The 12,396-nt window shown below is 41.8% G+C and overlaps 1 protein-coding gene across 2 annotated transcripts; it reads left to right on the top strand.

Moving 5' to 3' along the window:
- Window positions 1–1,752: 1,752 nt before the first annotated feature.
- On the top strand, window positions 1,753–11,944 carry arpp21 (cAMP-regulated phosphoprotein, 21). 2 transcript variants are annotated; one of them, XM_020932765.2, is made up of 20 exons: window positions 1,753–1,907; window positions 5,680–5,813; window positions 5,978–6,116; window positions 6,215–6,253; window positions 6,355–6,414; window positions 6,495–6,591; window positions 6,756–6,894; window positions 7,444–7,581; window positions 7,725–7,824; window positions 7,931–8,050; window positions 8,126–8,163; window positions 8,256–8,312; window positions 8,574–8,758; window positions 9,228–9,368; window positions 9,683–9,792; window positions 9,884–9,961; window positions 10,065–10,223; window positions 10,680–10,782; window positions 11,299–11,399; window positions 11,508–11,944. In XM_020932765.2, exons 3-20 carry the CDS (start codon window positions 5,979–5,981, stop codon window positions 11,652–11,654), a joined length of 1,950 nt encoding a protein of 649 aa, XP_020788424.1. In that variant the 5' UTR covers window positions 1,753–1,907; window positions 5,680–5,813; window position 5,978; the 3' UTR covers window positions 11,655–11,944. The 2 variants fall into 2 exon arrangements, with proteins under 2 accessions (XP_020788424.1, XP_020788423.1); XM_020932764.2 differs by having other exon boundaries at window positions 6,753–6,894.
- Window positions 11,945–12,396: the final 452 nt, after the last annotated feature.

Below are 12,396 nucleotides of genomic sequence, written 5' to 3'. Positions count from 1 at the left end.
TATCACGTGAATGACCTGCGTAGTGCACTGTGAGAAAGAAAGCAGACACATGCAGACCAATGCTTGGAGACTTTGAGTGATGCACATCCTGCCCTCACTCATCTCTTTACTTGGTGGTTTCGGTCTGCCAACAATTTGCTCGTAGTTTGACATTTACAAGTTTCATTTGGTAAATAGTAATATGCTTCATTGATATTGCTTTGTTTTTAAAAAAAATATAAAATCTGTCTATAATCTTTTTCGCATTAGTGTGATATACAGGATGGCCAAAGCAGGTTGGAAACAAAAAGAGGAAGAGTAGAATAGGGCTTTTGTCTACTCTTTACAGACTGCATTTATCATCGAGGGATTTTTTTTTTAAATCTTGTGTAATTCTCTCTTTGAATAATGGAGTTTCTGAATTAATTTGAACTCAAAATATGTTTCAGATTAATGAAAATCTGCTCATTGCTTTACTATAATCTCCTCTAATATCTTCATTTATTGGCTCACCATGTTGGTTGTTACTAAAGCAGGTTTAAGAAATAGGAAGTCAAAATATCATTACTTCAAAATGAAACAGAAAGTGCTGCCAAATTTTCTCACCACTTCAAATGGCGGCACTCTGAACACAGATTGCAATGTTCCTGCAAAGAAAAAGAAAAAAAGTAACTTAATAATGAGTTGTAAGACAGACCTTGCTTTAAGCCATTGTTCTTTTCATTAGAGCTCAGAAGTTAAGCTGTGACTTTTGTATCAAACACATGGACCAATGTGCTATAGCCTCATTCCAGTTGTTGTGAAGTTACTTATGACTTTGTTTCTGAATTATTTCATAGCTGTATATTTGGCTGTTTAATTTTAGCCATGAACTTGTATGGCAATGAATGGAGTGTGTAACTATGTATTCCTTTGACAAATTTGTGTATAGGACCATAGCTTGCCTCTTCCATGACCGCCATGTCAAGTGGGTTCTTCTGGGTTTTTCGCTCCTTGAAAATACAATAAAGATGTGGCAGCCATTTTTGCTTATGGCCACTGGACCCAACTAATTAGTCAAACATTTATGCTGAGTGAGAGTCTTCCTTTCCCAGTAACACAAATGTAAAGGGGCAATGTTGTAGAAGTAATCCACCCATCTTTTTGGTTAAGTTGAAATAGACCCAATAACTATTCTAGACTTCCAATGTTGTTTTGAATATGTTCACCATACTACATACCATACTACAAAATGGGTACTGCACACTCAATGTATATTCCATGCATTATTCATTACTCATAAATTAATCCTACAGCTGCCACAACTGCCCTGTGTTCACAACAAGCACTGGTCAGAGCTGAAACTAACACTGTGTAACACTCTGTTACACCCTTAGAGGGTGTAGGCCTAATGGGCTCAGACTACTTTTGACATAGTGTTAAAAGAGTTGGGCTTTGCCAACATAAAATTATATCCATTGGTTATATGTGGGACTGTTTCCATAGCAATAAACAAATCAAAACAAGTGCTCAAAATTCCCTAAGTAAAATAGGCTACTGTAGACTACTAGCCTATGCACCTTATCTTATTGCATTTCTTCTGTCCTGGATCTGAAAGCATGGCAGCTACAGTAAAACTAGTTAATTATTGTCAGTAAAGTAAGAACAAAATCCTCAGTGGCACTGATTGTAGTGGAAGGGTACTCCAGTAGACAGGGGCTGGGGCGGCACAGAGCAGTGGGCTGGACGTGGGCCGGGTTTGGTGTCGGCGCGTGGCTCGGGGTTCAGAGCTCCTCCTGCTCCGGCGGAGACGGGCAAAAGGCGGAGGAGGAGCATCGGGGCGCACAGTCAACACCGAGCAGCACAGAGCGGCACCGCCGATCACCGGACACCTCACCGCCGATCACCGGACACCGACAGCAGCCCGCGGCGGAGGGACACGCTGCACGGTAAGTCTCGGGACAGTGGAAGGTACCTTCCCGTGGATTGTGTGATTAGCGCTGCACTGAGAGACTTCAACTCTTTGTCCAGATGATGTCGCTTGTTATAAAGTTCTAATAACACTTAACTGACTTACTGTTAATCTGCCATATTTAGATTTTGTTGGTTAACGTTAAATATCGCCTCCTCGTCGGGCTGAGGAGATAGCGGCAGCACCAGTCACTTCAGCTGACTGAGGAACATTAAAAAACTTAGACTGATGTACAATTTTGTGTCATTAAATTGAATTAAATGACAGACATGAATACATTTGTAGACAAGATGGCTAATTTAAGCGATTAGTTTAGTTCTGACGAGCAGTGATGCGCTTGTGTTGAGCAATACTAGACAGTGAAGGTGAGTTTGATGGCAAATCTGAAAAGAAATGATCATTGCACATGAGTGTGTCTGTGACAGCTTAACACAGGTTTCAGGCCAACTATAGACATTTAGGAGGTATTAGATGAGTTGTCTCAGTGGTACTACTCGAAAAGGCTATTGTGCTTAATGTTTCGTGGAAATGAAAGTCTTGTATATTGCTGCTGCTTCACGCTTTATTGCCGTGGATGCCCGAGAGTGTTTTTCACCACTTTAATTGGCTTTTAGTTGTCTCTCCCTCTGTGTTTTTGTCAGTTTGAGCACATTTTGCTGCGGTTGCCTGGTTTTCCCCTCTCCCCCGCTCTTGTACACAAGCAGCTGACAGCGCAGTGAAGTGCCGGAGCAGAAGGTGCATCTGCCCCATGTAAAAATAGCCGGTGTGTTTCAGCTAAGCCCGGGTCAAAGTAATGCGACACACGCGACTCCCACCAGCAGAGGGACTGCAACTACCAGACAGCCTCCCGCACCGGGCCCGTCCCGTTATCTTTCCCGTTATGTGGGGCAATGTTGGTGATGGCACCTGTGAGGACCGCAGCTCCGTTGTATCTGCTTGTTTGTGGTTTTGGCAGCGTTATGTGTGTGGTTTGTCCCCGTTTGGGTTCATCTGCAGACTTCAGAGCATCCCACCCACAAGTCACTTTGGTAAAGTGGCTGCACCCCCTTCTCAGGTGCCGATGACTCAAAGGACAATGTAACCTAAATGAGCAGCCTACTTTTGCTTTACTGCTCATCTTTAAAAGAATAATGTAGTGTGACCCCATATTTAAAGTATCCTGGAAAAGGAAGCAGGCCAGATGTAGTTTGTCTTGAAAGAGAAGAATGCTTGCACAGGTGGAGTACATTTATGAAGAAAAACCTGTTAAGAAGAAATACCCCTATAGAAAGATAGAAAAGCAGCCCATTACAGACTTAGGGGCACAGCGTGTGTAGATTATGGATAAACAAAGCGCAGCAGCTCTGCTGTGTCTGCCTCAAGACTCAATAATCATTTTACACCAAAGAGATCTGCTCTCCAGGTTTAAATCTCACTGAATCATTTCCTAATGAGCTCCAAGCTGAGGGAGGAATAGTGAAATCTTCTCTTTATATCAGATGCAGCTTCACAATTGCACTCAAAGTGCCTATGAGCAGTCACATTTTTGTGCTCTGAACATTTAGAAGAATTTTTTTTTGTCTTCTATACAAGAGGACCTGAAATAAAGCATTTTCACAGGGTGATAGTGCTCAGGCCTGTCCTAATTGATATGTTTTACTTTAAGTCATGGATTGAACCAGACTTAAGACCTAATCTGACTTGGTTTAACGACAATGGTCAATCATCTAAGTAGTGTTTGGACATTGTCCCAGTGGCCTGGCTGGTCAGTGTGGATGAGCCAGGCAGCTTTGGCTGAAGAAGAAAGGCATCCTGGTGAGCGAGTGTCTCCGAGGCTGGGGCTTAGAGGAGAGCAGCAGATGGATGATGATGTAGCGGGTACTGGCGCTCCCTGCCTCCCGCCACCATCCGTCACGCGCTAATGATCGTGTCACACCTTCTCCCCGGGCGGCCTGCCGCTTCTGCAGCACTCAGCTCAAAAACTGGTAGCTTTACTCAAATCCCCTCTTCACGGCCGTCGGCTGAAAAGCCCAGAGAACTGCAATCCACTCTATCACTAATTCTTCCACTCTTGCATCGTCTTCCTCCACCTCTGCTCACCTTTAAGTCCCCACAGATTCTCTCTCCTCCAGCTCTGCCTGAACCTCCATTCATCTTGTTTCCTCTGTAGTGCGCCTCTTCGCTCTCATTCTCTCACCTCTCAGTCTTATTGTGTCATTTTCTCACTGTTATTGCAGAGCAGTCACAGAAGATGATCCACTACAAAAACATGACACTTCCTCTTATTTTCTGCTTGGTGATGGTTTACCCGAAAGCAGACAAGCTGAAGGGGTCAGCCCCAGCTGTAGCTGTGGTGGAGCGGGGTAAAGTACACCACAGCAGAGATGGAAATGCCAGCAATGCATGTGGGGAAGTCCTGTGTTATTATGTCCTGTAGAGTGTGTGTGCAGTCCTGGGGCTGCAGCAGACCACCACTCTACGACACAAGCACAGACCCCCTGCTGTTTGTGCCGAACAGTGAATGTCAGCTCTGAGGCAGAGCCACAGAGCTATTTTTACTGTGCATTAAGAGGGCACAGTCTTTGTTTGGAGATTTTACCAGTGCATATAGCACATTTCCATGTAAGGTGAGATGTTATGACCAACATTAAAAATTCAAATTTATTCTGCTATCTACTCCAGGCTGCATAAGGACGACCTAATTACAGAAATATGATAAAGTAAAATTGAGTATTAATGATCATAATTAATTTTAAGTAAATTTTGATGGCCATTGAAAAGATATGACTCTTACTTTATCTTCATCAGACAGAGGCATGTCATTGTCTAACTGTGGAAAGCTATGGACCTTCCTGTAATTAACTGAAGGAATTGTCACTATATGATTAATCTGCTGCAAAGATTCAAACCAGCACCATGTATTTGCTGCATAATGGACACAGTGATACAACACCCCTGTGGCCTTTACACAGCCACATATTACTCTGTAAACAGCAATTAAAGGGCTTAAATACTGTGCTGTTTTCTTTGATAGCCAGATTGTTCCTCTGCCATGCTGAGATGATTCTTGAAATTGCATCTGTTGTGTTTTGTCTTGAAGAAGTCCCTGCGATGCCAGGGCAGACGGGGATGTGTTATTTTTGTAAAAGTGCTGTTATCTCCAGTCAGGTGTTAAATAACCATGTTACCGAGCATCCTCTGAGCTTGTTATCAGTCTCAGATGTTGCAGGAGTAAGTGTCCCCAGAGCTTGGTGCTATACAGCGCCCTGTGTCCCTGCTGAGCGCAGTTGGCCCTTTGGACGCGACGCAGGAATGCCACTTCCTCTCATGTGTGCGCGTCTTTGGTCTCCGCAATACTCTTACCGCACAGATCAGAGCCTCAGCTCGGCATTCTGGGAATATCTTTGCCGGTGGATCGGATGATACTCCCCACAGCTGCTGTTTCTAAGAAAAGCTCTTTGACATGCTCAAACACATACACACAGTGCACATGTGTCGCATTCATGTAAATAGACAAGTACTGCCAATAAGCAGAGGCCCCCCACCCGAAATGCCCAGCCAGCAGTACATGCAGCAATACACGCTGAGCACCAATTAACTGTAAAGCCAGGAAGCATTTGGGAGGCCTAGACAGACTTGAACACACAAGCACACAAATTAGCCTCTTTATGTCATTTTAAGCGACTGCAGCAGCTGGCTCACATGTTTGTCTTGTGTGCTTTACATTGACCACTAAAGTCTCTATTTCTTTGCCTTTTCCCAATCACCAGTAAAGAGTCAACAGAGAAAGGGACGGCGGAGGCAAGTGGAGAGGATAATTGCATTTCTGGCTGCCCTGTGGGATCATGGGATATATGACCTCATCATTCACCTTTGAGGCTTGCTAACAAACAGCACCAGATAGGTATGGACCACAATCAGGAAACGGATATCAGGAGAATGTATACTAAAATATTAAAGGTTCTTCAATATTAAATGATTATGAATTTCACTGAAAATAGCAACTCTAACAGTTGCCACAAAATTAATAATTAGTTGCATGTTAATTGTTAATGTTTTTATTTGAAGAATGACAGAAATTCTGGACAATTCAGATGTCGCTGACATGACGCCATGTGGTGTCACTGAGCTGTCCTCCCCGTCGCCAATACTCACTAAACAGGACGAGGGGGAGTGTCCATATGAATGTAAGAAGTTCAACTCCAATGTAAGCCAAATTAATAAATCTAACTGCACAACCAAATTATGCAACCTTTTCTCCACACCTTCTGTTAACTTTATAACAAATGATATCCTCCGCCACAGAAACACTGTAACCAGGTGCAACCAAAGAAAAAAGTCAAGGTAAGCTAAAGTAATTCTGCATCGCATTATTCATTCTCACTGAGTATCGATTGCACATGTTTATGAATTCATAATACTGCTTACTTCTGTGCAAATTTCAGGCCAAAGGGAAGTTGATGCGGAGTGCAGCTGTTTGTGAGGAGTCACCCCCAGTTGAAGAGGTACCGACACAATAGAAGTGACTGCATTTTCTCCACTCATAATTGTTATTACAAAACTTAGATTACTCTTCTTTTTCCAGAGAATTTCAGAGGACAATATCTCTTGCAGCACTGACAATGACAAAAGTTTGTGCAAATCGGATGACCAAGATCCAAAGAAATGCTCACTGTCCAAAGGTATGTGTGCAATTGATATCTCAGAAAGAACAGGCAAGGAGACAAATAAAATGTAATAAACTTGAACAGCAATGCCATCTTCTAGATTAAGGTCTCCAGGGATGTTTAATATTGTAGTGTTATCTTTATTACCTTTTAAGCATTTTTGTGTTTCTTCTCAGAAGAAACGGGTGCAGAGTACACAGACTCCACGGGTATAGACCTACACCAGTTCATTGTTGATACACTAAACAGCAATCCCAGGGAGCGCATGATGCTGCTTAAACTGGAGCAGGATATGATCAACTTCATCACCAGCAATAGGTCTGTATAAGTGCATGCGACCCATTGATTTTATGCTAATTTAAATAGGTTTTTCACCTCATACATCACAGTTCTGCCCATACAGCTTATTTAGCGTTGTACTCAACATATCTGATCAGTCATGCAAGTCTACCTATTAGTTGGATCTGAACCAAGGCACAAAGCTCTGTAGTCTATAAATTTTTTCACTGGTTTGATCATTGTAACGACTGACTTTACTGTAGAAAAGTGAAGACTGATAAGTATTATTAGTTTTCAGAGAAAGGATAAAATCTCTCTGTAGTAATAGTCTTTGACACCAATGTCAAGTGTTTGCATAACTTACTACCAAATTTTCTCCCTGATGGTTAGAACCTATAATAAGGTACAGAGAAATTAAATCTATTTTTCCTGTTTATTTAATTGCAACCCTGAATATTCCCAGCTGTTATTTACTAGAATATAATCTAATTTGGTTTAATGAGTAAATTAAATGGTAGACAACAAACTTCAGTACAAGTAAGTATCACCCGCTATTATTTTCTTATTTTTCTTTGATTTTCCCATTAGCCCCTTTAAGAGGTTTCCCCCCATGTCGTCTTACCACCGCATGCTGGTTCATCGGGTGGCAGCCTACTTTGGCATGGAGCACAATGTCGACCAGACTGGCAAATGTATCATAATTAACAAGACCAGCAGCACACGCATGTATGGATCTTTATAATATCTTAGCTTAGTTGTAGTTATAAACTATATATATATATATATATATATATATATATATATATATATATATATATATATATATATATATATATATATACAAATTGGGCATCATTACTGTATTACAGACCAGAACACCGCTTTTTGGATGAAGTACAAGAAGACAAGCGGGACGAAATGCACAGATGGAAGGTTATTTTGAAGCGAGACAGCAGCTTAGATGACCAGGTCAGCCTGCCCTTTTCTTTCTCAAGCCCTCAGTCTCTGTGGACTTTCCACAATAATTAACATTGATTGAGCCCTATCAGCATGTTGACCTGTTGGTGCTTCACAGACACAGCCTCGGTTTCACCCGTTACGAGAAAGGCAAAGTAAGTCAATGGAGGAGCGAGAAGAGGAGTACCAAAGAGTTCGAGACAGAATTTTCAACCAATTTCCAAATGTCAACCCAGAGGTAAGTCCTATAGGAAGCAAATATATATGTGGTAAAGCCAGGAGAGGTTCTAATATGTTGACTGCACTTTTCTAGCCACAGAGCACCCAGGAGACCGCCCATACAGAAACCAGGTAACCTTGCCTGCAGAGTGTGCTCGTCAGGCACTTTTTCAGCTTATTATATTTAGATGAGAGCATTAATATGTGTCTGTGCGCCTGTGCAGGGCTGTGGAGGAGTACAATCCATATGCAGAGACCCAGAGGAGAAGGCAGCTCTTCAGGTAAACTAGTCTGCACCTATGCACAGTCATTTATCATCTTAATCCGGTCAGACTGTAACAGACTCAGAGCAGCTGAATACAGAAAGAACCTAGTTTTGTGCATGTGTGTATATTTATTTTCACTGTATTTCACTGTCAACTGCCATGGTGCTAAACCTACATTTCTATAATAGTCTTGTGAAATATTCTGTGCCATGTTTATTGTTGCATAGATGTCGGCTGAATAAAAATAATTATGGTAATTTTCCATGTACTCCACAGAGGAAGCCGTGACAATTCGGGCTCCAGCTGGACTGGCAGCAGCAGACAAAGCAGCTTTGACACCGACTGTCGCTATAGCAGCGACCCTCGACCTTGGAGCAGCACCGACTCTGATTCCTCCTACCAGTGGTCAAGCTCCACCACCAAACCTCGGCAAACGGCCAACAGCAGCTGGGACACACATGGTGCGTTTTCATAAGATTAGATCAGAATATAACTGATAGACTCCTTAACACTCCGCTATTTCACCTTTAAGGTGCAAATGTAGTCACTGTTCACAAGACTCTTCACTCATTTACGTACCTGCGTGAGAGCGATCTTATTTTTACACCCCACTTGGGATTATCGCTGTGTATAAATCATGTCTGCTCCTGATTCAGTAACGTCTAATTAGTGAAAAGCAGTGGAAGTCTTCTGGTGTGAAAATTTTACTCGATTCATGAATTTTCACACCATAGCTGTAAATTTTCACACAACACCTCGAGGCCTCATCACATGAGAGAGACAGATATGTTATAGCAAAGACAGAAGAGGAATTCTGTATGATAACATAATGATGTTTTCAATTTCCTGTGCAGCGTTAATAAAGATGGCTTCTTTCCGTTTTCAATTGAACATTTGTGCCATTTCCTCATCTCTATCCTGTTCTTCCAGGCTCCATCACTCTTGTCAGACTTCCTCCCAGTGGTCAACACCCCTCTCCCCCTCCCTTCATGGAGGAACAAGCTCCAAACACAACCTTTGTTATGGAGAACGGAATACCTCCAGGAAGCATCTTGGTCAACCCTCACACTGGTAATCCATCTATACTTCCATTTTAGTAATTATTTAATGTTAGAACAAATCAAAGTGAATATTTGTTCTCATGTTTGTGAGCTTGGTCCCACTTGTTAAATGCCATTTATAGATTATACATGACTCTTATTTTTATACACCAATATTTGATAGAGCATCACACTTTTTGTTATTCTCTTTTTTAGTTGTTCATCTAGACATTTCTAACAATAGTTTAGTTAATAGTATTGTCACAGCTTGTAGGTTTTACATTTTTGCAGTGTACAGTGACCCCCTGTTTCAAAAAGAGTGCCTAACCTGTGTTTTTTCCTCAGGACAACCTTTTCTCAACCCAGATGGGACCCCCGCAGTCTACAACCCTCCTGACAGCCAGCAGCCAATCAGGAGCCAGGCACAGCTCCAGGGCTCAGCTCCCCAACAGCAGGTACCACAACAGAGAGTCATGTTGGATACAAAATGCTGCCAGTGTTGCATATTGCTGTGAGGTCTTATCTCTATCTCCATGCCTTGTCCAGATGCTGCAGTACTCGTCTGTCTCATACACAACTCCACAGATGTTACCTGTCACACCGTCACAGCCCTACTCCTCCACCGTATGTGTTAAGCTGTATTAATTTAAACTGCGTGTCCATGTTGTGCTCACGTGTCTTCTTATTGGCTTCCTATTGCGTGCTGACCTGCTTTATCTTTACACAGATTGAAGACCTCTCCTCTCAGTTTGCTCATGCGTCTGTGAACTGTCAGTCAAACACTGAAGCCCCATCGATGTACCCTCCCAGTCAGGGATATGTCTATGCAGCACCGCCTCCTCCACTGCTCCCTACCCCACCCAACTACTGCCAGCCTTCACCTCAGGTACACACTTACCCACTTTTTAAATACAGATAGTACAAAGCCTGCCTCTTGACTATCTGAAAAAGGTCATAGTCACTTTGAAAGCTAAAAGCCTCCACTGTTTTGTATGTGGGTTACAGAATTATAGATGTGTGGCATGATTTGTCAAGGATTATAAAAGGTCATTTTCTACATAAAAAATTAGTCCACCCCAAACTAAGGTCAATAAACACTTGAATGCCCTCACTTATTTAATTCTCTGAATACGCTTGTAAATTAGAACATATCAATTTTTTTAAGTCTTTTCAACTGTTTCAACCAATACCTCCAACTGGAACATGAGAAAATGCTTTTTAAATTCACTTTCAATACTTTGCGAATTTAGTCAAATTAAAGGCGCTGTTAGTCACATGTAATAGTCATAATGCATATTATAATGACCTATAATATTTAGATGTTCTAATGCTTCTCTTCTAGGTGCCTGTTTATTATTATGGCCAGTACCCTACCTCATCCCAGCACAGTTGCCGCCCTGGCTCTCCTGGCCCCCACATTGTAGGCCAAACTGCACATCCAACAGGTATATTTAGTGCCTCTCTGTGTAACATTACATCACCCGCCTCAGAGCCCAGCAGTAGAGGAGGGGGCCGTTACACTGTCAGAGATGTGGTCTCAAGGTCTCACAGTGAACCGGTCTCTTTTCCTGCTGCTTCTACTCATCTCAATTAAATAAACTCCCCTGATTAACACACAACTTTATACAACATTGTTAAAAGAGACCAATCTTCTATTCCAAACTATATGAAGGGTGTATAGCTCACTTTATAGATTACACAGCACATAAGCAGTTCAGAGCAACTACAAATGGTCTCTTGTGGGTTTGAGTATTGAATCTATTGACTTTCCACATGTCTTATTTCATTACTCTGTTGTTCTCAAGTAAAGCCCAAATTAATGAAACAAATCAATAACTATATCATATTTGCTCCCCAATGTTATATCTTGATGACCCCCGAAACCATTCTGTATAATTTAATCTAGAGCTATTCAAATTCATACAGCTATTCATGTATAAATGACCTATTTTTATTTGCAGCTGGCTATGCCCCCACAGTGGGGGTGCAGCAGACTGCCCCGGCCCAGACAGTGATGGGGAGCTACACCTCAATGGCCTCTCGTCACTGTGCGCTGATTCAGGTAAAGGTGTTATTCCCTTGTTCTGGTCTGAGCTCTGTGTAAAAACTATTGTGAAAGAGCTTGTTAGAGCCAGTGTACTGACGTCTCACATGCTCCGTCTCTCTGCAGGGAGGCGTGCCAGTGTCATATCCCCAAAGTAAAGTAATGGGTACAGAGGGAGGGTACTGCTGTGTGCCTCCACCACCCCACCATGGAACCTGCCACCCCTCTTCCTGCACCAACCTGACCGCCTCAACCTGGAGCGCGCAGTACTGATGAATAAACTATACACACGAAGGCACCTTTTTTATTGTTTCCTCTTCTTCTTGAGGTTGCTTACAGGGTTTACCGCTAACACATCAAGCTTGTACCAGAGAAAGATAGACCCACGCACACACTGTACCAAAGCTTAGAGTATATTTAAGAGCTGCTGTATTGGATGCATTATTTATAATCACAAATGGAGTTTTATATTGATATTAAATTATATATTGTGTTTTAAGGAAATGCACTGTGTGAATAGAATAAAGTGCTGTGGCTGAACTGACAACCACATTTATATATCATCATGTCTCCTGGTCTTTATCATTTAATCTACTTTTATTTCTATTAGCTAATTTCTATAAATGTTTTAAAATACACTCGTACAACAAATCACTTATAGCAGTACAAATGTAAAATTTACATTACAGTCACGTGGTTTATTTTTAAAAGTACACAATTAAAGTGGACCAGGTTTAAGCTTTATGAAACCTCAATTACTTTATGTGGATGTGCCTAAAGCGCCGCCTAGTGCTCAAAAGTAGGAAATGCAGATATCTCCTCAAGTCAAATAATACAATGTAAATCTTTTGATTGTCCACGTTTAGATTCACCTGTATTTTGATTGGACAAATGATCTGTTGATAAGATTTATTGTTTGGATTGTACTAGATATAACTGAGATGTAAATAGTCCCAGCTTGGACTAATGAATGTTGTTTTTGTGTCCCTGGGGAAGACATTTCAACAACTTCGCC

This window comes from Boleophthalmus pectinirostris, unplaced genomic scaffold (genome assembly GCF_026225935.1).
Source record: "Boleophthalmus pectinirostris isolate CB_2022bp ecotype Guang Dong unplaced genomic scaffold, ASM2622593v1 HiC_scaffold_21, whole genome shotgun sequence".
Classification (NCBI taxonomy): Eukaryota; Metazoa; Chordata; class Actinopteri; order Gobiiformes; family Gobiidae; genus Boleophthalmus; species Boleophthalmus pectinirostris.
Note: the sequence above shows the minus strand (reverse complement) of the source record. Positions and strands in the feature narration are given on the sequence as shown.